At 46.3% G+C, this 26,365-nt stretch overlaps 1 protein-coding gene and 2 long non-coding RNA genes across 5 annotated transcripts in view; 2 read left to right on the forward strand and 1 right to left on the reverse strand.

Moving 5' to 3' along the window:
- Positions 1 to 2,024, forward strand: LOC118172062. Its single transcript, XR_004753542.1, has 2 exons — positions 1 to 50; positions 712 to 2,024. It is a non-coding gene; the product is annotated as an uncharacterized LOC118172062 (long non-coding RNA).
- GNB5 (G protein subunit beta 5) overlaps positions 1,904 to 26,365 on the reverse strand; it is a 25,922-nt gene continuing 1,460 nt past the window's right edge. The window contains exons 2-12 of one of the 2 annotated variants that reach the window (XM_035335731.1): positions 23,157 to 23,268; positions 19,235 to 19,371; positions 17,938 to 17,979; positions 17,238 to 17,314; positions 15,645 to 15,777; positions 11,500 to 11,643; positions 8,325 to 8,416; positions 8,128 to 8,176; positions 5,478 to 5,574; positions 4,265 to 4,431; positions 1,904 to 3,917 (exon numbers count right to left, since the gene is read on the reverse strand). In XM_035335731.1, the coding sequence (XP_035191622.1) occupies positions 3,906 to 3,917; positions 4,265 to 4,431; positions 5,478 to 5,574; positions 8,128 to 8,176; positions 8,325 to 8,416; positions 11,500 to 11,643; positions 15,645 to 15,777; positions 17,238 to 17,314; positions 17,938 to 17,979; positions 19,235 to 19,371; positions 23,157 to 23,268 (1,062 nt within the window). In that variant the 3' untranslated portion in view covers positions 1,904 to 3,905. Of the gene's footprint in view, positions 3,918 to 4,264; positions 4,432 to 5,477; positions 5,575 to 8,127; positions 8,177 to 8,324; positions 8,417 to 11,499; positions 11,644 to 15,644; positions 15,778 to 17,237; positions 17,315 to 17,937; positions 17,980 to 19,234; positions 19,372 to 23,156; positions 23,496 to 26,365 lie in introns of those variants that run through there. The other variant, XM_035335730.1, reaches the window with a different exon arrangement.
- The window catches only part of LOC118172059, a 25,986-nt gene continuing 22,702 nt past the window's right edge, over positions 23,082 to 26,365 (forward strand). For both annotated transcript variants that reach the window (XR_004753539.1, XR_004753540.1), the window contains exons 1-2: positions 23,082 to 23,236; positions 23,951 to 25,476. This is a non-coding gene — a long non-coding RNA (uncharacterized LOC118172059). The remainder of the gene's footprint in view (positions 23,237 to 23,950; positions 25,477 to 26,365) is intronic.

A 26,365-nucleotide genomic window follows, 5' to 3' on the forward strand; every position in this document is an offset into this window, starting at 1 on the left:
ATCCAGGCTCATAACTACGACCCCGAGATCTACAGCAGGGCCCGGAGCAGGTACTAACACAACCACACTCACCATGCTTTTGCCTCCTGCTCCATGCCAGCATCCAGCTGAGGCAGGCCAGAGCACAGCGTGGCCAGCACTGGGGAAAGGTGCTGCTGCAGCTGCCTAGGACTGGCTCATCCCCTGCCCTGCAGCAGCCTGGGTCACACTCATGTCACACAACAGGCTCCAGGTGCCCAACGCACCAGCACAGGATCACTCACCTTCACCAATCTTGAATTACAGCTGTCTTGGTTTTACGCTTTCATACAGCGATCCCTGATAAGCCTGGTTAGCAAATCTAAAAATAGATAGTTGGAATCGATCCTGTTGCAATTTCTCAGATCACTATCAAGAATTGGCCTGCTCTCTTAAGATTCGTTCCTAAGGCAAACTTGGAGTTTTACATCCCCATATTTGGCGTTTTTGTTTTAGCTGGAAAAATCTAGTCTGCGTCTATGTGCTAGAGCAGTAGCTGGAATAATCACGTAACTTTTCACCAGGGCCTTACACACATGCTTTTTAACTAGAGTTTTCCTTACAATTGTTAATCCTGGAGCAGGAATTTCCTATTGCATTCCTCACGGCAGGAGAGCAAGAGGGAGAGGTTGCTATTTCTCTAGCAATATCCTCTTCCACCCTTCCTGTTTATACAACATTTTTGTTCAACAGGATGGAGCTGTCTGACAGTGACTCTGCCCGAACTGCAGCCTCCCTCGCACACCGTACTTTTCCCTTGGCTATGGCCAGCTGGCAGAGCTTTTCAGGACTGGCTCGGGCTGAGGTCATCGGAAAGGTAAGGCCAGTGCTGGGGTTCTGCACTGTGACGCTGCTACTTCGCTTTTCCGAAAGGAAAAGGCTCTTCCAAAGCCTCCCTTGCCAACCTTAGCAAGTCAGAGATACTTTGGATATTTTAGTGCCCTGTTCCTCTGTCTTCCTTTATCTGATGGGAAGTTCAGGCCTGTCCTGGTTCGCAGCTTTCACTGTTACCACAGGAACAAAAAGGTGCTGAGTCCCCACAGCCCTGCTTAGGAGACCACGGGTAGTGGTGTTGAAGTGATGCCCATGGGATTTCTCCCTGCAAGGACAGAAGTGCAAGATCCAGTGTCAGTCTCATCCTCACTGAAACTGGTGACAGTGCGGGCACTGATGCCACTTGGAGTAAGCTGGCTCAGCATTTTCCCCAGCTCCTCAGAGGAAAGGAAATGAAACAATGTGCCTAAATTAAGGTGGTGCTTTTGTCAGCGCCTGAACTGAGCACTTCCACCAACATCCCTCGTGCTGACCACAAAACCTTAGTTAAAGCAGGGAGGACCGCTGATCCCAGCACAATTCTCCTCTACTGACAAGGCAGAAAGCTGAACTGCTGTATCTCAACATGAGCTGCAACAGGATTTACCCAAACAGCGACAGCCTGGGCCCTCGACAGCATTTCAGTGCCCTGCTCTCACTGGCGTCGCACTGCAATGCGAGGACAATCCCGTGCTCTTGCAAAACACATACTTTGCATTTTCCAGTACATTCCTGGGTATGGTCATTTCTGGAAAGAAAACATCACATGTTAGCTATGATCCTTCTGAGCAGGAAAACACAACCTGAATTCTGGCCTTCTGAATACAAAAGGAGCTCAGATGGAGGCTCAAGTATTTTCAAGGGCTGCTCTCGCAGTTGTTGTGGCTTACCCTGGGAATTACTAGAAGGTATTCCAAAAGCAATTGTCTGGAAGATCTGGATTTCACTCTAGCTTTTTGCAGAACAAATGACCTAAGAAGCTGTATGCTGCATAAAGTAAATGTCAAAAAACAGAAAACAAGAGCTCCCATTGCAAGTACCTGACTGATGGTAAAAACGACTGTGTGTGTTCTCAGTATGTAAAATACAATTTATTGTATTTAGGCCATTCATAAGTATCAACACAATGTAGCATGTTTGGAATAAATATCTTACCAATAAATACTATCTAAACATTAATATTAATCTTTTGATCAAATGTGTACAGTATATTGACTCGATATTGCACAGTGAGCTATCTATATATAACATTACAATTTCATAGTGCATTCAGTTTGTTACAGGGATAGCTTGCCACAAATATTCCAAAGCATCAGAGCTTACTTTTCCAAGCAAAACCAACAGAAATTTCATTAGGGACTGAAGGCTGATACAAATGTCAGTGTTCTAATTTAACTGGTTATGGATTCATGGAACCTGATGTTTTTATGAACGAGGAGACTGTTTCTGGTACAATTTTATATATATATATATATATATATATTTTAAATCCTGTTTTAGGATAGAATGAGGATATTATCATCAAACTTACATGAACAGCCAACTCCAGTGATTGCTTGTTTCATCTTGTTTCAATCTAAATATAAATCCTATCTTTGATCTTTTCAGAGATGCATCTTATCACTTGCATTTTGAAGGGCAGGCTGTGCAAACCCCCAGCATTACTCCAGCACTTCTCTCCTGTCAGTATAAGCAAAGGTGACACGCTCTAGTCTCAAGCGTTCTCAATGTAGGAATGCAGATATAATTTTCAAATGGTTCTGTAATTAACTCTATCTCAGCTTTATCTGAATAAATCTGAATTCTACAGCATCAGCTCTGCATGGGGATAGTCCTGCCAGCTGCTCCCTGATGGGCTTGCACTCTGGTGAGCCCAATATTAAATGCTGGCAGGACTGTGGCTCTCAGCACGTCTTCAACAGCTTACTGTTCTTCATTCTCAAGTCCAGCTACCACAAAACTGTCTCGCTTCAGTATGAGAGCTGTTAGAGTAAGAACTGTACAGTTTGGCTTGTAAGGTTTGGCCTGCATTTGCAAGGGCTTACACTGTTCTGATGTTGCAAAAGGATCTTTAAATGGAAATACGCTGCCTTAAAGCACATATAAGGCTATGTTACCCTGCAAAAGTGGTGTGAATGGCTCAAGATGCAGGCGAGAATCATGATCACAGAATGACTATGACTGACTTGGAAAAGATTTGACCATCAGTATAACGGTGGTTAGAGCTTAGCGTGTAGTATCCCTCAGTGCTTAGCATGTAGCAGCCTTTAAGTAAAAGAAAATTCACTCACCAAGTGATACAATTAAAAATTTCTAAGAAACTACTGGTTAAATAGTACCTCATGATTATGTAAATCATGTTTATATTCCTCATATTTGCAGTTTATTATATTGTGTGTATCTAGATTTTTTATATTCAGATAACAGAGATGAAATACTTACTTCTACCTAAAAAGACGGTAGGAAAAAACAGGGATTGAAAGGATTTTTTTTTTTTTTTTTGTACAAAAAATACATTTTTATGACAACAGCCAGCAACTTCACAGTAGGGCCTCTACTTACTACCAAGGTTCAGAGGTTCAGTCATCCATAAAGTATCCATGCCATCATAAAGTGTCAGAGTTGCTTTTCTTCCCACTTTTCAACACCAGAATTCAATGCACTACTATGGAATGCTTCCAAAGTCTTGTGCTACACCCTGATAAAATCAGGAATCCTTTTTTTTTTTTTTTTTGCTTTAAAAAGGAACTCAAACCATGCAGATAAATACATAATGTGCACTGAAATACTCATTTCTATGATACAGATAACTTCAGAGAAAGGTCCCTTCATAATTAGCTAAACTAGTTCTAATAAAAGAATATAGTTTCAAAACAGAATTAAAACCATTTCATTTTACTACAAGTTGATGTTTGCTAAGTGTTCAAGCAGATTACATGTTCTGTCTAGCTGTGTTAATCTGTGGGTTCAGTGTCACTCTCTGTAGTGTAGTGAATATCTGATTATTAGGGGGGCATTTTTATGATGTTTTTGTAGTCCAGGTCTTCATTTGATTCTGCATTCAGGATCTCACGTTAAGCCCAGATCTGCAGGAAGAAAATTGAACAATCATTTATTCAATTCGTTGACTGTTCCCTCAAATACTTTATTAAAACTTGGCAAGCAGTCAGATTAATGGCACAGAATATCAGCAGCAATGATATTATTTAACAAGCAAGTTCAAAATTCCCTCAACTTCAACAGTTCTTCTTCTAGCCCTTTGCGGGGATTTTTAAATTTGAATTTTCTGTTCATGTTTTATGCTGCAGGTTTTATAGTCTCGCTTGTCCCTCTAGAGTCCACTTTCCTGTAATAACCCTTCTCCCCGCCCTTCTTTTTTAAAAACAAACAAAGAAGCCAGCAAGCACCCCAGCCAGGTGCTCCCAGTGCTTACTCGGAGCGTGTGGTCCCAGGACCCTGAGCAGAACGCCGTCCCGTCGGGAGACACCCGCAAGGTGCTGACACGATTTTCATGTCCAAACAGAATAGACACACGGGAGCCTTTCAGCACATCCCAGACATTGATGGTGTAATCGTTATAACCTGCAAACAGCAGACGACCTACAAAGAGAATGAGATTTCAAAAAATAAACCCTTAAGTGGGTAACATGTCTTTACTCCAGCAAGGGCTCTCTGCAGGACACCGAACACCCAGGAACGGCAAGCCTGCTCTCCCGTACTGACATACACAGCGGCCCTCTGCGTACAGTGAGCCCTGGCCACTGCTTCCCCCAGCCTTGTGCCTGTTAGGCACACCTGCTTCACTGCTGGGTTACCCTTACTAAGCGCTGAGCTATTTATAAAATGAGTTAGTCGAAAACATAGCTAAAGTTGAGCTAAGTTATACAGAATCTGCTCAGTCATTAGAGACGGGGGATCAGTCCAAACCACATCAGACTGAACAGCACTTCAACGGCATATCAAGGCTAATAATACTTTGCTTAGACTTTACTCAAGGCATTGAATACAAATGGCTGAACACTTAGTAGACAATTTGGTAAGTAATTCATGGTCCCCAGTGGGACGAGCTGTGGTGCCTGTGGCACGCACAGAGAGAGACATGTGCCTCTGCCCTGGGCAGAGGGCAGCTCGCCACCCGCTCGTCCCCACGCAGGCTGACCGGGGAGCTCTGTGCCTGTGCTGAAGCAGGGGGGGAGGCAGGAGAGGGAAGACCCAAGCTCACGTCTCTGCATCTGCAGTGAAAAATGGTAATGGCTCCATCTTTGTGATCCTTAATGTACTTTTACTATCTATTAATCATTTATTATCCTTTTATAAACTATTTATGTAAGCACACTTTATATCCAAGTTACACTTCATGTTTCCTTTGGAACATTTTTATCATTGTTGTGCAGTTCTAGCCCAGCTCTAGTTGATAGCGAAATATTTGCACCTTCATTATAGCCGGAAAAATGCTTTTCATTGCTATAATGAAGCAATAGCCAGCTAGAGAATTTAAAGAGTAATTTATTTATTTATTTATTTTACAGAGAACGACTTTGGTATTTAGTGCTGGTTTTGAAATGCTTTATCAAATTAAACTGACAAAATTTTACAGTTCGCCACAAATCCCAACACCACGATAACCTTTGAAGTTCAGGTCTCACCACTGAGAGAGAAGTCCACACTGGACGCTCCGAAAATGATGCTCTCTTTGGAATAGATTGCTACTTCTCTGTCTGCACGAAGGTCATATAAACGACACTAGGATTAAAACAAAAACAACATGTGCCTCGGTAAAGCCTAGAGTCAATGGCTAGCTTTCATTGAAAAAATGAGAGTCGGAATGACTGCAGCCTAGCAGGCATCACAGGAAATGGCTGCTTGGCTTCTTTCCTTTTGTTACTTTTGCCTGCTGCAACTGGGACTCCTCTGGAGGTTAATGGGCAACACCACAAGGCAGTTTTGTATAAACTGAGCGAAGAACTTGCTTTTCCAAACCTTTTCTCTAAGCCTTCTTTCTGTCCTGCTGTAAAGGGAGAAGTGGTGGGGTTCGGACCATGGATACCTACTGAAATTTCTCCCGCTCTCTGCCTCCTCTCTCGGTTCCCCACTGTGGTTTCCTACATGTTAGGGTATCCTGCTGCTTGCCGACTGGCTGTGCATGGGGGCACAGTTCCTAAGGACAACAGTTCAGCCATAACTAGAGCCTTGGAGACACGGCTTCGGTAACACTGCTCACACAGCATGGTGCTCACGGCAGTCCCATGGCAGGGGGAACAGCCTGAATACTGCTCCTTGCTGTAAGACAGGATAGCAAGCAGCCTGGTCTGTGTGTCTGAAAAAAATGCATGAAAATAACTTAAGTGAAATGCTACACTTTCCTACAGATCTTTGGTTTTCCTTTCTTACAGAAAATCCCCCATCAACTCTGCAATCTTGACTTCCTGTTTTTATCTATTGCCAGCACACTTTGGTGTGATTAACGTGAAATAACGCATAGACAGACCGGCCCTCGTTGCCATTCCGACTGGCAGCCTGTTAGCCCTGAAATCAAAATGTGAAACCAACTGAACTGAGAACCTTCCTTAAGATGTTAAGCTTAAACAAACTCTGGGCAGCTGGATTTGTTAATATTAATACTTTACGCATGAAAACCGGCTGATACGCAAGCCTGCACAGAAAGGAGAGGCTGTTTCACTGGCAGGGCCATGGGAAGCTGCAAGGTGTGTGGCACCCAGCTTTGCAGTGCTCCACACTGACGGTTAATTCTATCAGACTGTCCCAATGGGGAGTCAGGGTCACCATAGGTGACAGCACTGCTGTGTGAGCATGCTTTTATGGCTTCCCTCCAGACAGTCAGAGCTACGTGTTCCTCGAAATCCCTCAGTATACGCATCAGGTCAAAGTACCCAGCGGCGTATCAGCCCGAACACTGCAAACACCAGCCTCTTCACTTAAACAATGACATAGACGGAAACTGCCAAAACCTCTGCCAAAATTACAGAGGTGGAATTTCCCATTCTCCTACTCAGGTCAGGGGCATCACGAGTAGTGAGCAGAGAAAAAAAAAATCAATCAAACGGGAGCCCAGAGCCCATGGTACTGGGCATAAAAAGAATGCTCTCATTGGAATTTAATGACGGACAATTTCTCCTTTTCACTCTCTCAGCATCTCAAATGCTCACAGTACTGCATCCAAATGTGCAGAGACTTACCACGGAGCTAGAGGTATACATTTATAATAGAAGCTTTTAAAGCCGTGCACACTCTTTCTAGAAGAGCCTTGGAGGGTCTCCACATCCAGTGAAGAAAAAGGGAATGTTTCTATTGAGCTGAGACAGTTTGGGAGTAGTCTCAAAGCACGTTCCTAGGGCACAGTACTTTAGAAAGGTTCATGGTCTTCACACAGCTCAGTTTGAATAAGCAGGAGAAACAAGGTGCCAGGCGCCTCCTGAAGGTCTGCTCTTGAGTTACACTTACTGCCAGCTCAGCTCCTGCAGGGCTGTGATACAGGCAGAGAGCTTCGTCCCCCCTGGGGACCCACCAGCTGTAGCGAGACCCCGGCCATGCACATCAGCGGGGGCTGAGGGCACCAGGAGGTAAGTGGCATCTTGCATGCAGTGTACTGACCGACATCACCTGTCAATACGTACGGTCAATATGTACTCTGCTAGCAGCTTGCTCATGGGTAACTCAGATCCAGGAAGGGCTATTGTATCATCAAGGATGAGCTGGATGCCGTGACTCATTGCAGTGAGAAGCAACAGTGACTCAGGCTGTCAGGGAGAACAGCCAGGGCCAACCTGGCGCTGGGCTCTCAGGATGCACAGAGCTGCTGAGGCCAGCTGGCTGCACCTGCCCAGAGCCGCACTAAGCCCACGGCCCCTCCACTGCCTGGGACGTGCACGTCTGCGTTCAGGCTCTCTTCATGCCTTGCACTGCGCCGCTCCTTCTGACAAGCTGCAGGGTTTATCTGGTTCCTCCCATACTGTGACCAACAGCTACATGAAGCCAAATCTCTTCCAGTAAGACAACTAATTTTGATCATGAAACTTCAAAACATACAAAATAGAGTATTTGTACCTCGTGTAGAAAACTTTGCAGAGGTGACCTACAAAGCATTACTAGATTTTTCCTATAGCACTATATACAGTATTTAATATATATTATAATAAAGCATTATTGTTTTTTCAATATTGGTGTCAAAGGCCCAGTTTAGCCACTTAGAGACTTCTGTGAATATTTTTCCTTTTAGGAAAATCTTACTTGGGAGGTAACAGAACTTCCCTAAATTATGTTGCTGAATTGACATACCGTAGCATCGTCTGAACCAGAGGCAAATGCATCTCCACTTGGGTAATATCTGTGCATGAGTAAAAAAAAAAAAAAAAAAAAAAAAAAAAAAAGACCAGAATACATTACATTATTATTTGGATGAGGCCAGGCTTCAAAAATAGAACCAGTGCATGGCTCAACATCGCAAATGTGTCCTCTCCCACAAACATACTGACCTGACACTGTTGATATCTGAATCATGGGTTTCAAATGACTGGATACACTGACCAGACCTCATATCCCAAACCATGGCTTTCTTGTCACATCCCTAACAAGACAAAATAAATTTACTACATAAGAGCAAACAATGGCATTCATCCCCTGTGTATCTGCTACACGTTCACCGGGCTCTGAACATCACAGCTCCAACGGGGATCAACCAGCAAAGCAGCCCCAGAGCCTGCCACACTGCTACACCAGAACCTGGTGCAGCTGCAGGTTGGAGGCTGACCCTCAGCAGGTGCAGTGCTGGAGGGGGGACGCTGTGCCGGCAGACCGGGGTGGTGCGCAGGCAGGCCCACGCTGCCCAGCGCTCACAGCCCTGCTCTGCTCATGCTGCCCCTGTACCCGTGTCTGCGGTCCCCCCACACCACGGAGCTGCATGACTGACTCATTCCCTTACCACTTCACACGCCTGATATAAAAAATGAACAACCAGCCTTAGAAGTTTTATGCTAAATGCTTTTCATACACCAAAACTGAAATAAATGTCTCTTGCCCATCCTCCCACCTGAGTTAACTCCTGCCGTGGCTCAGCACCCACATGCTCAACGACAGGGCTGGAATGAGGAAAGCAGCATAATGGTGTTTCAGCTCACTGTCAAGCTCTAACCTGCCCAAGCCGTGCTTTGAAGACGATTCATCTCTCAGGGCTTCCTGAGAGGTGCTCAGCACCTCGAATGCTTTGAGTAACGCGCTCAGCCGATGTAGCCTGCAACGTCCTCAGTGCAAGGACCACCTCATGCCTGCAGGACCATGAGGCTGGTCCTGCTCTCAGCTGCAGTGTCTTGCTGCTGTCACAACAGTGGCAGCAGGAAAACAAGCACAAACTTTTATTTTAAGAGTGATGTGAGATTTTAATAAACATGACCCTACCTGGGGGAAGGCAGTAAGTAAGTAGGCTCAGCTCCGGGGAAGGCTCAGACCCTCTGAGCAGGTCCCCGTTGCCACCATGCCGTGTGGGAAGCACAGCGCAGCCCCGGCAGCTGCTGCTCCTGCTGTGCTAGCGCATGCTGCTCATCAAACCGTGCCACACATTATTTATTTTTAAGCAAATATAATTGCTAGTTAAATTAAACAGTCTCTTTCACGATTCAAGTCTCTCTTTTTCTGAAAATGAAATCCCAGATTTTTACTAATGATGTCATTATTTAAAAGAAGTGATGTTCCTTAGCACCAACTTGGTGTTTCTGTGTAGGGGAAACCACACAGCAGAGAGAAGATTTTGGATTCAGCACATTTCCCCCTGAAGCCCAGCCACAGCCCAAGCCCAGCCCTTCACATTGCTTCCATGCGCACCATTCTTACTGACCTCTGTGTGTTTGGGGACAAGACCAATCTGACAAGCTGGTGCTTTGACTCCTAAGGTTTGAAGGAGAAACCAGCAACCACTTGTGGAGAGATGGCCCCGAGTGCTCTCCAACTTTCCCCAAGCAGCAGCGCTCCAAGGGTTCTGAGAACAACAGCCTGGGACTCAGCCCTGTGGTCAGCTAGATCTACAAGGCAGGCTGTGATTTTTAAGTAGCTAAATGCAGTAGCTCCCAAACTCCATGCTGTTGCATTGGCACTGCTTATTTCAGCTCAAGATTACGGGATTGCACAGCCACAATACACATGGAGTCTCTCCGTGACACCGTACCATCAGGCTGCACTGCTTTGGCTGTACCTGCAGTGACTCATAGAGGACAGACCTTCACTGAAGTGGTGTTTTGCATTTGATGAGTTAACTGAGACACTGTAAACACAGACATGCCCAAGCTGCTACACTAACACAAGTATGACATATTCTCTTAGTAGTACCATAGCTGCTTGCGATTCTTTGCCCTATAATAAGCTGAGCTGTTCCCAGGGAGAATCAATCTGTCCTTTCTGGGAAGTGAGCTCAGTGGCAGGAAAGCCCGGGAGGAGTAAACGCGCTCAGATGGAATTAGCTTTCAGTCACGCTTCAGAGCAGCTGTGCTAGCTAGCAGCAAGCAAACTGGGCCAACACGCTAGGCTTTGCTCCTGATGGGCCAGCCAGCTTTGATAAAAAGAGCCATAACTGGGGAGGTCGAGGTTTATTGTGTAGGGATAGGACTGTGACTCCAAGCACAACAAGTGGAATCCCCTAATCGATGTGCCCCTCTGGCACATGGGCCATTTCCACCAGCAAGCACTGGGCTTAGAAACCAGGTACCTTCAGCAAAGTTACTGGTAGCAACCTGCCTCCGATAAGAGTTCATCTCCCAGCTCCTAACAGATCTTACTGCAAACTTCACTTCTGATGTGGGAAAGACCAGCACCACCTTGAACAGGAGCTGAGACCCTACCAGCTTATTTTTGGGCCTTGCCCACCCTACTATGTGACCATGGCTTAGCTGCCTGGGGACAGCAGTCCCTCAGCAACAGGACAAGATTTGGAAGATGTCCACAAGTTCCAGATTCTGGTACTTTCCCAGAACCACTCCTGTGGCTCTGGTGAGGTTTGTGTGTTCTTCTGGGGCACGGTGGGGAGCAAGCAGCATTTGACTGACAGAGGAAAAAAAAGCCTCTGGCACCGCTGGAAAGCACGGGGGACTCAGCAACAGCTGAAGATGTGGCCACACCTCATCTCTTTGCACCAACTTGTTTGAGGGTCTAGCCAGCACCCAGCTACCCCCTGGTTTCTGGGGAGCGGTTGAGCAACGCAGTGGCATGCACGTTATTTACCGCCCCGCTCCGGTGCCCTGGCACTCCCTGCCCGGCTCCAGAGGGCTGGGCATGACGAGGGAGCCAAAGGCAGGAGGCTGTCTGCTGTGCCAGGCTCCCACCCACTGGGGCTCCCACCTCCGCCTGTGCTAGGAGCCCAGGCTCTAACCCTGAGCCCTTCCCTTCCCGGGAGAGGTGTTTTGATCTCGGGCTGGGTTGCTTTGGTGTGGGGTGGAATCTGCTAAGTAAGCAGAACTGCAGTCAAACTGGCGGGGTGGGTTTGACCCCACAGACAGAGGTTTAATTTGCTCCAGCTTGGGAATCGTGCTTGCAGTGAGAAGGTTGCACTGGGGCTCCCACTACATATTCCAACTCTTCCTCAATAAGATCCTGAGCCTCCTGCTTTGCTGCTTTTTCCCTCCCATTTTCCTTAATTTTACATTATGATAGAAAGTTCCTGCTTACCCCTGAGACAAATGTATTTCCAGTTTCAGAAGGGGCCAGGTCCAGGCACAGGACGTCAGCTCCATGACCATGGAAACTCTGTAGAAGCTGCCCGCTCTCAACATCCCATAGAGCACAAGTCCCATCTCCACTTGCTGTCAAAATCTATGGGACATGGCAAGAAAAGTCACAACACAAAAATCAGCAGATGGTCACAAAGATGATTACAACGAAACTACTGTCATCCTGTACATATACCAAGGACAACTTTAATTTCATGAAATATTATACAATAAATCAAAGTCATGAAAGCAATGCCATTCTAAGCAGAGTTTGTGGTTTTTATTTTTTAAGCAAAGAAGTGAGAGTAGAGAAGAAAGGCATATTGACACAGCTGTACCTACACAGTGTTCCAGTAATGGTCAGTTTGGTGCAGAAGGGTTTAAAAATGGATGCCACCGGGGATCTGCTGGCATTTCCAAATCCTCCAAAAAGGAGGTAGAACTAGACTGGTATTCCTGTCTGCTCCTGTATTTCACCCTATCCATATTTAGGCTGTTGGAATTCAAACTGTGCGAAGAACTGTTGGAGTTCAGTATGCCTGTTTTAGTGTACCTGTATACTTGTTTAACTCCTTAAGGTTGTTTTGTTGTTGTTGTTGCTGTTGTTTTTCCCTGCTTCAAATAGCCAGGTTAAGGCCAATGAGTTGGGTTTAAGACATGGATTTTTTGAAAGGGCAGTGAGCCCATCTAGACAGTTTTTTGACAAGTCTACAAGTCTATCACATCTCACTTTTCCAAAACCATTTATGTGCAAAATGGCTTGAACATATACTGACCAAACATACCTTGTAGCTTCTCTCATCTGCTACAGCATTTGTAGAAAGCACATGTGATTGGTGCTTGTGATTGTGGCTAAATCCTGATGATGTTCAAGTGTTCAAATTTCCCCTCGGCGCCCAAAGCTGTTACGCAAACACAAATTTTCTAGGTTGAATGGGTCCCTGTACACAGGCGTGGGAGAGACAAGGGTGACCACAGAACAACTCAAGATACTCTGATTCTGTAACCATACAAAGTCTTCGGCACAGATTATTCCCATGCTCAGTGGGGAAACGCAGGGGGATCCTGGTAGGTGGTTGGAAATTAAAAAGAAAATACTCTTCAAGAAGAAAATGATCACAAAATTGTGAAACCATTCTCAGAGTTGCATGAAAGATGAACACTGATCATGTTTGACATATGCTCCAAAAAACTCCTCCCAGAAAGAGAGGTCTGCACAGCTGCAGAACAGCCTGTTCTGAACCCTGCCGCAGAACACATGTATATTGAGATAATAATAGCTGAAGAAGGTCCTGAATTTTCTTTCTGATCTGCTTTTGAGCCTGGATCAATGAATTTCTCTATTCTATTTGTACTTGGATAGAGGAGTGAAGGTACTGAGGATGAGGAAGACTTTCAGGTCTGAGGACTTACTCTTGTAATAGTATGGAAGAAAGATGAAGGGAACAGGAGCAGCTAAAGGTGTAAGGGAAAGGTCTGTTGACAGCCCAGGGCTCCAGCTAATGCTTAAAGCAAAATGAATGGGCTCAAGTTCAGGGTATAGCTATAAAACAAACAAACAAAACACAGAAGGGAATTAAAAATCTTTCCTTTTAGACTCTGGCTTCCTCCATGAGGGGCTCTGGCAGCACTGGACAGGAATCCTCACCCAAAACCAAGAGGCGGTGCTTGCACATGGCAGGGGACAGTGGGGACATGGCCCCAGCTCGCCACGAGCACAGGCACTAGGGCTAGGAGCAGCAGTGAGGGCCTGCTCTCCCCTTTGCCACCTCCATGGGCCACATCCTGCTTCTCAGCTCTGCCACACCGGGAGTGCTGCTGCCTGCCCCACGCACAACACTTGAGATCCCAATTAGCTGCTGCTATTAATACACATGGAGCATCGTCACGAGGGGAGCTTTATCGCACTGCAGAGCAGTGGATACCTAATTTAGGAAGCGAGGCTCCTCAGGCTCTCTGTGTCACTGAGGTGGGGGAGGCTCTCCCTGGCAAGACGCTGAGGGGCCACAGATAATTTCTGCAGGTGGCCCAGCCTGGCAGCTCAGTGCTCGCCTTGGACTGGGACGGAGACATGGTGAGGAACACTGATGGGACGCCCCTCTTTCAGCACCTGTGCAGCCTGAGATTGGCTTTAATCAGTGACCAAACAGCCCCAGATCTCCTCTCTCGCTGGGTGCCCACAGACACACCAGGTCCTCAACTCCTTTTCTGCCATTCATTGGGAAAACTGAGCTTTAGTTCAGGAGGGCAGCCAAAGCAGAGCAGCAGCACTTGCAGCACTAGCACTGGGTGTCGTGGGGACTCTGGGCTTGGAGAGGTTTCTGCCGTGCCCTACAGCTGCTCCGGGACAGGTGACGCAGCAGATCCCCAGGTGACAGCAGCCAGGAGAGCAGGGCTGCTCAGCGCGCACGGGGCAGGGCTGGGAAAGCCCCCGCAGCGTGCCTGCTGCACAGTGCATCCTCAGTTACTGAGTAATTTTAATTCTCATGCCATTATCTTAAAGGAGAAAAGAGAAGAAATCTGGGATTCTCTAGGTTGCCCTACATTACAGTGCTGTACAGAAGCTTAGCCAAGCCAGTTGCTTGTATTGTTTATTTTTTATCTGTATTGTAAATAATGATACATAGTGCTATAAATGATCACTTAAAAACCTAAGCCTATCAATCACAAGAAATTTCCTTTCAAAGTCTTCAGAAAAGTCTCTGAATATATAGTATGAATATAAAGTATGAAGATAAAGCATCTTAATCCACTGTGGTAGTATCTAACAGCAGTAATACATTACGTTCAATAGCAATGTAGTTTGCTATTAAATACGGAGAAGAAAGGACCCAACTTTTCCTTCTATTTTTACCACAAAAATACAGAACTGTTTTTTCCTTTCATAGGATTTACTTCATGATGTATGTAGGTATGGACGAGAAAATAGCATACTGGTTTTGTGTCTCAACAAAACCATTCCACTTAACGTAGGCTCTGCTCTAATTATGCCAAGCTCCTGCACAGTAAGGTCAGGGCTCAGCACGCCCGAGCCTGGGTAGTCCATCACCTGTTTCCATGGCAACAGACTTGAATTAGCACCTCCGAGTCATTAGAGAAAGCACAGAATGGCACATAACAACATACTTGGGGGCATCTCATGTCTTGAAATAGAAGCAATCAGAGCTGGTATTTGCTTCAGAAGAGCTCCAAATACCTGCAAGAAGGGAACGAGGTATTCCCTTTCCAGCAGCTCCGCTGACACAGTGCAATGAAAATGCTCCCTTCTGCCATTTATGTTGCTGCAGAGCTGCACTGAGCTAAACTTCAATTAAATTTGAAAAACAGAGTGGACAAGGGGATTATCCTGGCTCCTTTCATCATCTTTTGTGTTCCTAGAGAAATGGGTGAGATACTCACTACAGAGGAAGACTGGCCTGGCCTCAGATGATCTGCATTTTGTTCCTGGCTTTGCCACCAGCTCCCATTGTGACCTTAAGAAATCACTGGCCCTCTGTGCTCCAGCCCCAAAGCTGTGAGACAGGGTTAGCATCACTCCTTTCCCTTGAGAGAACACACTGTGGCATGTATGGAAAAGGCTCACCCTGTGGGGCCGTCCTCAAGTTCAAATACGTCACTTGGTGTGAATAAAAATACTAAGAATTAAAGTAAAACTGGCTAGACATCCAGTGCAAAGCAGGTAGACAACATACTCCACCAGCTGATGTAGCACACACCCAACCTAGTCCTACCTGAGCTGTATTAAAAACAAAACCAAACAAAACTATTTATATTAGTTGGAGCTCCTAAAAGCACAAGCCAGCACAGACCCAGTGAGCAGAGAACATCCAGGGTAGCAGCAAGCTCCCTCTACAAAAGGGACAGGTCTTTGCAGGGCGCAAGCATGACAGCCTGGACACGGGCTGTTACAGGCATTTCCTTGCAGAAGCTTTTGCAGCACGTCTGTTGCCCCAGCAAGAGTTTTCCAGCAGCCCCTGCATGAGACAGGACCTGGCCCTGAGTGCTGAAATGCCCCTGGAGCAAGGAAGGCTGCTTGCATCGATGCGAGTGCAGCTCGTGTTAGGCTTTGCAGGACAGCGAGCAGCGGGGAGGGAGTGCATTTACCTGCATGTCTGAGTTAGTGAAGCTGCAGGCAGACAGGTAGTTTGTGTGCATTGCAACCGATTTCTTCTTTGCAGCCATATTTTCATTTTTGTCAAATGTCAGAGGGTACACAGAACACTTGTTGTCCAGGCCACTAAAGGGTAATAATAGCAATAACAGAGAGAGAACTGGTTAAAACCGCAACGACAAAAGGCGAGTGGTGATAAGAAGGAAACCACCTGTCAGTGCTGCGCTGCCAAATTCTCACAAGTACCGGCTTCCCTGTATTGTGCTGTCCAGGATCTCCACACACAGGGAAGCCCCAGCTGCCTTACCAGGCTGGCTACGTTACAGCACTTGAACAGCTGAAGCTCAGTATTTTTTACCCTCATCTAGTTTATAAATGGCACTGAATGAAATCTCACGAAAGTATAAACTGGACGGTGACATAGTCACCTCAGGGTTAGTTTTTCATACCCAAACTGCCATTTTTCTGCTGACATCTGTCATTGTGAATATTCATATTCAAAACACCATTACTTATACACCTTAACTCCCATGGAAGAAAGTATAGCAAACAGCGGACGTGAAGACAGGTCTTTTAGGAGAGTTTGGAAAAAAGGCAACAGAAATACTGTCCTCTGTAGCTGGTGTGTCCCTCCTGGGCAGTTACACTAGTCCAGATGTGTCTCCCAGGCCAGATGTGCCCACCCTGGCCCTTTTCTAAAGCTGTGGTAGATCAGCCATGCCCTGGTCCCAGATTCCTGGCACTCTGCCAGGTGCTGTTTTTGTGCCCTGTATTAAGTGCACAGCATTAATCAACAGTACAACAGAAATACAAAACTAGGTAGTACAATGCATATATGCAGTCCCTGTCTCTCTTACAAGAGATTTCTTGCAATTTTTTGAGTTACAGAAGAAACATACAATTTCCAGACTCCTCCTCCGCACACATTTATGGAGTCTGTCTTCTTTCCACATTTGCAGACTGCACAGTAAAGTCTCCCTTTGTTTCCTTCTCTTGCCCCAAGCTTGTTTTGTCTGTCTGATCCACCCAGTCCATTTTTAAGAGATCTTTTGCCAACTTCTAATCTCTTTGTTTTCTCCCCTGCAAAAACTCATTTTTTTCAAGCCTGAGCCCTCAGAAAAAAATTGGAGATTATTATCAAGGATGGGGTTACTTCCCTCCACCCCATCCTCGCAAGATCTACTCATGTGCTGGTAACCCTTAAAGACTAACTTACTTCTCTACCTTTTAGAAGAAAGAGAGTAAAGTAAGCAGAGGGTTAAAAACTCTCTCCCTTAGAAGATATATCCAATACACACCACCAAACTGGAACAGAGAACATGCATGCATGCAGAATTCCTAACCCATGATATAAATGCTGAAAGAGGATTATTTACCATGCTTATACAACAGATGTTATTGCACTGAAGTCAGTGGTGATAAAATGTACGAGCCATTATGGGACTAGGATCAGAGGCACTGAATGTAATCCTCCCATCCACGATCAAGACACGCAAGCTTCTAACTGTCAGCATCCGTGAGGGCACCAGGAGACCACTGCAAACCAAGCCTCTCTGCATAAACAGCTGAGGAAACTGGGAACTTACCCACAAGCAATGGCACATCCAGACGGGGCGTATGCACATGCCATCACCCAGGTACACGGCATCGTCACTGCGTGTTCCTGAAATACAACATCTCTTTAAAACTCAGACACCACCATTCCTCTAACCCAGCAGAGCAGCAGGTGGACAGCTACTCTGTCCCTGACACTTCCCACCTTATTCACGAGCCCAGAGCATATTTTATTGGGGTTACTTGGTGCTGTAAAAGGTCCCCAGTGTGGCACATGCAGGCGTACAAGCTCTTTTTTCTCAACTGTATGGAGCAGAGTAAGAAAGGCAGCCTTGTCGGGGCTTGGAGAAGCAGCACGTGTGTTCACAGTGAACACCATATCTGAAGGATCCCAGATGCTCACACATGGCACCCGTGGCACCTTGCCCAGCTGTTACCCGGGGAGGACCTCCACTCTGCTGGCCTGGCGTTGCTCCCAGCACAGGGGCATCACACCACTGGATCAATATGCCCTGGAGACCACCATAAATACTGGTGCCCTGATGGGGACTTTGCTCAGAGACAGGTCAAGGGAGATGGTTTGTCCTGGGCTCCTTGCTTTGAGGTGCTGCTAGAGGTACGCAGGACATTCCATCACCCTGCTGCCTCCTGCAAGTCCTCCAGCCCTCCAGCTTACCGCACTGTTGTTTGCCGTACACACAGAAATCTGACCTTGGCTGAAGTTTCACCTACCTTGTTGGTAGTGAAGGAATCCCACACAATCACCTTCCCATCCTAAATGAAAGTACACAAACAGAGAGAGAGCTGTTAACTTACTTCCCAGATGTAGAGAAAACTCCACTGATCATTTCTATCCCCCGATTTGTTGTCTCATGCAATTTTTGTCTCAATTTTAACAACATTACAACGATTGCAGTGAAGCACCAAGGAGACACTTCTCCATAGTGCTAGCTATTTCTTCAAACAGAAGAACAGCATATTTCCTTCTGAGTTGACTGATGTTGGATTAAAAGACTGATTTTTTTTAAAAAAGGGCTTTCCCTAGTGTGTTTATGAGAACTTCTTCACCTGCAGCACACACCACGTAAAGGACCATTACTATTGAGCCCTCTCTTGCCTCCTTTCAGCCACAGCATTCTCTTCATTACAGTTCTTCAAAAAATTGAGAAATGCATAAATGCATTACAGCTTCACTGTTTAGCTTTCTATCTACATACTGGCATTTTGACCACTTTAAAAATGTCGCATTAATTATTTACACCTTGATTCTCTTTGCTGGAATCACCATGAATGGTTAAAAAGCCTCTCACAGTAACTGAAGGTGGCCTGCAATGCAGATTGTCTATTTTTATCCCTCTGGTGAGACCCCTGACAGATTTCATATAAGTCAATGAACAGCTGTGAGATGCAGCAAGCTCACTCACTGCTATACTGGGCTCACGATGAACCAGGGAATCTAGAAAGTAATCATATTATTACCTCCTCCAGCTCGTGAAACTGGTCTTGAGCAGGTGTTTGGACTGTTTCTCAAAATGCCCAAGTAAATACAGTAGTTTTAGCAAGATGTTTGAGGTTTTCAAGGTCGCACCAATCATACAGACTGCTGAAGAAATTTTTGTGCAAAGAAATCTCTAGAAGAATCAACATTTCTTCCCTTTTCCCAACTGTTTTCTCTTAACGCTTAAACTGAAATCATTACTGAATATTGAATCTGTAAAGACCAAGGCAATAAAGTGTCCAATGGGTTCAGATGACTTCTATTTTCTTTTGTAGTAGGGAATACAGGGAAAACCTGTATATGACCACAGAAGAAATATTTTTGATCTTAGCTACGACATGTGTAGTGATGCTCAGAAACTTGGATTTGTGCTCTCTGAGCAAATATGTTGCCAATTAATTGCATTACGGGCATCTTGAAAACATTTCCACTATACAAAGGTGTCACCCGAAAAGAGTAGTATGTAGTACAGCCAGAAGATTTGTATTAGCACTCAACAGTATCTCTGAAAACATCGGCCCATTGGCATACCTGGGAAGAGCTCACAATTCTTCTTTTGTCTTTGCACCAGTCCATACAGAGAACTTTATTTCCATGGCCCTTCAGCGTCCTCCTGGTCTTCATCACAAACTGGCCCAGTGCCTCCACACGCTCTGCCACCTGGTGAACTGCAAACAGCTGATGGTTAGAGAGCCTTGCACTGAAGCTCTGCCACAGAAAGCTTTTATGTTCGTGAGTAATGTCACTTGTAGGAATTAATCCAAGAAACATGAGTCTATGGTGCAGGCCAACAAAGTCTGCTTCAGGGTTGGCAGGTGGCAAAACCAAGGTGGGCGGTGTATGAAGATATCCACCAGATAAAGATAGGTATGAATTCACTCAGGGCTTGAATTCCAGGGCTGTAGCAGCTGAAGCTCTTGCACATTATCATAGCCAAATATAACTGGAAAATCAATTACTCACCCCCTTCCTCCCTCATATTGGGAAATCCTCAATCTGACTGAGGCTTGAAAGCGTGGACAGCCTCCAGCCTAACACATACCCTGAGGTACTCAGCAGAAGTGAAGATCACTGCTGGGTCTTGGAGGAACAAATCATACAGAAGACGGGGATAACCATCAAATCTCTGAAGTTTTCACAGTAAAACACTTGTTCTGGACGGGAGACTCCCAGCTGCAGTCAGCCCTCAAGCACTGCAGCGATGGTGCAGCGTGATATGGGTACCAGCCACTGGCACTGGAGGCTTCTCTGCCCTTCTGGTGGCCAAGGGAGCCCCGAGGGCCTGGCCACAGCTCTGAGTGAAACTCGGGAAACAGATTTGCAAACTCACTTTGATGTAAAAATCCAACCCACTGCAGCTCATGCAACCAAGAGCTGTCTCATAACCCTGACGCCTCACGCTGGGGTCATCTGCACAAGTCTGGGAGAAAGCATTATCTGCGAAAACCCATTTGCTCTGCTCCAAAGTTGCTCCTCTGGGGTGGGCTAAGCAGGGGCACGATGCATCTTGGCGCCCTGCAGAAGTTCTGACACACCTCACACAGAGCATTGGGGGGGGTGGGAGTCTCACAGGAGAGCAGGGGTCCTGGCACCAGAACTGAAAAATGATTCAGCCCTGAGAAAAGCTAATAGGATCCAGCAGTACTCGGTGTTGTTTGTCCATGCTGAAACCTAACGCAGTTGCTGTTAGCTAAGGGGGCAATGCCTAACTCACACCTTCTGAAGTAAATGCAGCTCACATGCTTTAATGAGCTGGCAGAAGAAATTCTAAGCTTTTTCAGGGCTGTGGTGGAGGCTGAGCTTCACGCTCCACATGGCAGGTGACTGCTCGAGAGCAACATCGATGCTTTACCCTTGGTCACTATTCTAGAAGATGCTGATAGAAAGTCCTGGCCTGGACGGGCAGCGAGAGAGCAGACACCCTTAACCTTGAGCTCATTCCCTGGCACAGGGTCAGGGGAGCAATTTTGGCCTAAGGCTGCTGATTTCTAGCGGTTTAGTCTTTCAAGAGCTGTCTTTCAAAACCACTAGCCCTGCAGGCTGTGCCAAAATAATGTTCTCACCTGAAATCTCTGCATGTCCAGTGCCACCCACCCAGGGGTCAAGTACTGCCCGCTGCTCCTGACAATCTGTCCGCACGATCTCTAACGGGAGGCCAGAAACAAGTTTCAGAGAAAGTACCCCGTAAGCTCCCTGAGGAAAAGATGTGATTTTCCCCTGCTGATACCCACTAAAACCTGCTCAATGATCCAATCAGATGAGATGAAAACATAGAACAGGAGGTTATTATGGCAGCTGGAAAGACACTTGTGTCCAGACCATATCTGACAAAACAAATGTTTCCCAGACAATAGGCAAAGCGTTTCCATTATGTCAACGCAACTGAGTCGGTGGAATTGTCTGGTTTAGCTTTTAAATTCTCTGAGGATGCTTATCTCCAACCACAGCCATGATAGCCCTCCGCCCGCCTAGCAGGTTCTAGAGTCAGATAACTATTTTGAAGCATTCTCCAATATTGTTTCAAGGTAGTTGTAAGCTGCGCACTCAGGCATATGCAGATCAGCTAAAGCCAGTAGGTAGCTCGGGTGGTTTTATGAAGGTCCAGATAAAACACACTGTTTCATAAGACATATGATTTGGGCTGAACAGGAACAGTGGATTTGATGCAGAAACTGTCAGGACTTTGATCTTTTCTGTGCTGTAGTCAGTTGGTCCTAATGGTATCTTCTGGCCTTAAAAATTTACGGATCATGTAGGCAGGACAAACTGTTTTATCTATACCTAAAGTTTTAAGCGAAAGCACTGAATCCTTACAACTGTAATACTGTGAATCAAATGGATGTTTGGTATTTCCTCTTTCTATCCACGTTTTTGAGAGCTGCTGTTCAAAACCAGCTGAACAAATAAGGGCAATACTCGCTCAGCCCACTGTTTGTTTTGGGAACCATAGAAGGAAGGTCATGATCGGAGAAAAAAATACGAAAGATGCAATTTTAGATTAGAAAAAACAGGAGAGATACTTTATTCTGAAACAACCCTTGCAGAAAGAGCTCTTGGGGATAATTTAAGCACAAAAAACCTCTGATATGGAGTTGATGCTATAAAGTATCATGAGGGAGCAGTGTCCTGCGGGAGCATAAACCTTTTATATTGGAAATCCTGCATGGCTAAGCAAAAACTGCCTTCCTACATGAGTTTACAGATTTTACATATAACAAAAGAGATAAATATCCTATGACTAGTGATGTACCCATTTACATATCACTCCAATCATAAATAGAATTGCTTTCCTGCGCAAAAAGAGATTTATGCACATGCTTAAAATATATGCTTATGGCATCTGCCCCACCACTTCTGATACAGAAATTACACTGCATGAATTTGATAATTCACAGCAATGTTCCTGCAATGAGGCCATCTCCATCTGTCTAATGATTCCTGCTAGTAGGACAGACGTAATTTATGATTACCTAGTTTAGATCAGAAAATGCTCTATTTACTCCAGATGAAAAAAACAACAACTTTTAACTCTGCCACACCTGAAATTAACAATGCCTGCCAGCCCCTCAGCCTCACAAAACCACTGCTGCCTGAAGCACTGGATGCCGACTCACGTCCCTTTCCTACGCTTGGGGCATCACTCGGGGATCCCTGGGGGTCCCCTGCCAACTCAGGGTATCGTACGTACGTACGCATGCAATAGGAACTGTAATGATCCATTCACATTTTTAATTAAATGAGCTATGTGACTTCAGTCATACACAATACAGTAATATAATACAGTAATTTCGATGCTTTTCTCAAAAAAAAAAAAAAAAAAAAAAAAAAAAAAGAAGCGCAATATATGTTATTTTACATAAAAATGTAACAAAACCAACAGCATCTCCGTGCGTCAGACCAGACGTGTTTAGGAAACACCATGAAAAAGGTTAGTGTATATTTCCCTGAGCGGCGGGAGCGGCAGGGCCGCGACCTGCCCCTGCAACAGCCGCGGCTCTGCGGCCGCAGCCGCCAGGGAGCAGCTCCGAGCCCCGCCTCACCGCCCCTCGGGAGCCGGGCATGGCCGCGGGCCGTTCCCCGGGGCGTGGAGCGGGGGCGATGGAGCCGCTGGGGGGACGGGGCTCCCTTTCGAGCCCCTTTCACCTGGGGCGAAATCCCACGTGCACCAAGCACAGCCTCCGCCAGGCTGCTTTTAGGCTCGGTCTGCGCCTCCGAGGCGCGCAGCGGCACGATGCAAGCCGGCCTCGGCTCGGCCGGGGGGATGGCTGCCGCGGCCCCTTCCCCTCTCTCCCTCCCTCCCTGGGGCCCGGCGCGGCGGCCAGGCCGGGTCCCGCGACGCCGGAGGCCCGGTGGAGGCCGGCCCGGCCCGGGGGCAGCGCCCCCCGCCGCCTCCTTCCCCCGCGGCCGGCGAGGCCGGGCCGCGCTCCCCGGCCGCCCCCCGGTCCCCGCTCACGCTCCACGTCGTGCAGCTTGGCCCGCTCCTCCTCCAGCTTGCCCTTCAGGCTCTCCGCCTCGGTTTTCAGCGACGCCAAGGTCTCGTTCTCGTGCAGCCCCTCGGTTGCCATCTTTGCGAGGGAAGCGAGGAGGGAGACGGGTGAGAGAGAGAGGGAGGGAGGGAGGAGTTCTTCTGCTCGCCGGGCTCTCGGGGATGCTGCCGAGGCTCCCGCTGCCTCAGCAACCCGGCTCCCGGCCCCTCCCCGGCCCTGCTGCGGCACCGGCCGAGCCCAGCGCCCGCAGCCCCGGCACGGCCCCGCCGGCCGCCGGGCAGGAGGCTGAGCCCGGCCTGGGCTCCTGCCCCCGCCGGCCTCCAGCAAGTGAGAGCGAGCTGTTGGGCATCCCCTGCTCTTGGGGCAGCCCCGGGGCTTCCTCGGCCCAGAAACACGTGCCAAAAGGCTGTTTCTGCTGGGTGCCCAAACTTGTTTGGACCTGAAGTTTGCAGCCCCTGTGGAAGAAGGAGAAAAACAAACAAAGAAACAAACAAACAAACAAAAAAACACCTAACTGGTCACCTCAGTGGCATTTTAAAATGCCAGACTGGGAAGACAGATCTTGCCAAGGCTTTGCAAAGCCCAGCTCAGCTTCATCGTTCCCTTACAGCCCTAGGGGCAGGGGGGACTAAGAGACTCAGACACAAGGTGCCGGCAGGATGGATGTAGCAATGTGAACCCCTCTCCTTATTATGCTTCAAATTCCTCATTTTTACCTTCCTCCCACCTTAAAACAACCCCTTCTTTATCCTGCACACAGATATGCAAACTTGGGCCTTCTCAGCCCCTGAAAAGGACCAATTTCCAAGACTCCAAAGGCAGCAAAGAACAGCTCCCTGTCTCAGCAACTTCTGCTTGTGGGCAGAGAGGGAACGTGTGCGATGTGCACAGAGCGGCTCACGTTTCCAGAGGAAGAACAGCAGCAAATAACCTTGCAACTTTTTGTTCCCTGGGAGTTCCTTGAAAATGTCCTTTCTTCACAAATTGTCCTTGATCTACACGGAATAACTTTGCTCATATTGACTCTCATTGTCTCCCTTTAGCCAGAAAATAGACAATCAAATGGCTATTGTTCAACCTGGAGATGTTCCAAGATTAGAAAAGGAGATAAGAAAAGTGTTTGCAGCTGTTGTTTAGACTCTGGGCACATCCTGGACATAGTACAGCCTCAGAGAAAGTAAGTCCTTTCCCACAGGGGCTTAGCAGCAGTGTCACTGACCAGGACTCATGGGCAGACCTGTTGAGCTCTTCATTGTAAATCTGCAGGCTGAAGTCAGGCCTTGGTCTGGCTTTATGCTCAAGGTCTGTTTTACAGAAGCTGGGCCACTTATCTGGAGAGTGAAATACAGTGATTGCATTTCCAGTTTTCCTCCTGTCCACAGAAGCAGGTGCAACAACCCTACCAGTCTGATGGCCATGTAGGCAACTCTGGACTTACTTTGATCCAGTTACATTCAGTATCATAAAAGAAAAAGGAGACAGTATACTCAGTGGAGTTCACATACTACTGGATATGCTTTCATTAAAAATAAAAACAAAACTTACCAGCAATCGTCTAAAAACCCTATGATAGTAAATGCCTTGTTAACACATCAGAATTTACCATGTTTAACCTGAAATGGCAGTTCAGTCCACGGCAGTGGACAAAATATAGGCCCTCTTAGTTTGTGCTCTGATTTCAGATGAGTTTCAAAACACATCAGCACAGGCCAAAAGGCTGTGAAAACATCCTGTACAGGAGGTATGGTATGCGGACTGTGTGGAAAAGAGTAGTAAGTAACTGAACTCTGTAATGTTATGATCCATTAATTGTGCACTAATGACTGGTACATGAAAGTGTTTGTTGCTGTCACTTTGTACTGATCAGCATTCCCTAGAAAACCGATCACTTACAAACTGTCTGCTATGTCCTCAGAGGCAGTGAGCTTCCATGTTGCCCAGGAACAAGGACAGCTTTGTTTTAAGACAGGTTTTGACTCTGACTCTTCCCTAGGAACCAAAGGCATGATGACCCTTGGCTTCAAATATTTTGAGGCTATTTTGAGGTAACCATTCTGAAAGTAGTCTGTTTTCAATAGAGCATTATTCTGTGGAGCTGCTACAGAAGAATTCAATCACCAAGAATTGTGGCAAGAACAGTCATTACCACAACCGCAAACCTACCTTCCAAGTGTGGCAAATGCACCACATTGTGGTGATGGGAATACATGCGAGAAAGCTGGTACTATTCCATGCTGGGGAAATGGAAGGTCTGACTGTGTCACACATTGCTGACTATGTCAAAAGGTAGGTATTTAATTTATATATATATAATCATTCTTACTAACTCACCAACTGATCTTTCTTTAAATCGTAAACTAATGTACTAATACTTTTTTTGGAGAAGACTAAAAAGCAAGCACATTGAATTTCTATTGATTAGCACCAATTCCAAAATGGACAAAACCCCACGGGCAAAAGATGTTTTAGCCCCAAAGGCAACTAAGGGAAGTAGGATGATATCAACACTGGGAATCAGCAATTCCTGTTATCCCTCAACAGATACTGTTTGGAGGAAAATCAAAAAGACTGGTGATGAAAATGCATTTGTGCAGCTGAGTGCAATCTGCATCTGAAATTAAAAAAGGCATGTACAAATCAGGAAGTTGCAAAAGGCTCAGCTGATTGCACACCACATTATGCACAATCATACACAAACACCTGCACAGGAGTGGCTAGGACATATTGTGCATTTTGATTTAAACCACATTTAAGCCACAGCTCTGAAAAATCAGTTACAAAAAGTAAACTGCTTTCCTATCTATATGCATTCCATTAATACTGCAAAGAGCTCTCTGTGTTCCAGTTAGCTGTTTTAAAATCTCTTTTACAAAATAAATATGAAGAAGCAAGCTGAAATCAGGTCAACCAGAAAGCCCAAGATCGTATTGCAGTGCTAACACAAAGCCTAACAGGTGTTAGGTACTGAGGCAATTCTTTTTGAAGCCTCAGTCTGCTTCCACTTAGCAGCTGTTTCTTTTGGTAGGAGTCTTAACTTCTATAGTGCAAATAATAAGGAGAAAGTTGCAGGAACTGTAAGTAACAAACAGCCCGTTTCCTGAAACTTCAGTGTGCATTTAGCAAGTCATGCAAAAATTTACTAGATAAATTGCTATTTATAGGCTGCTGGCCAAGA

The sequence above is a fragment of the Oxyura jamaicensis genome, chromosome 10 (genome assembly GCF_011077185.1).
Source record: "Oxyura jamaicensis isolate SHBP4307 breed ruddy duck chromosome 10, BPBGC_Ojam_1.0, whole genome shotgun sequence".
NCBI classification, from domain to species: domain Eukaryota; kingdom Metazoa; phylum Chordata; class Aves; order Anseriformes; family Anatidae; genus Oxyura; species Oxyura jamaicensis.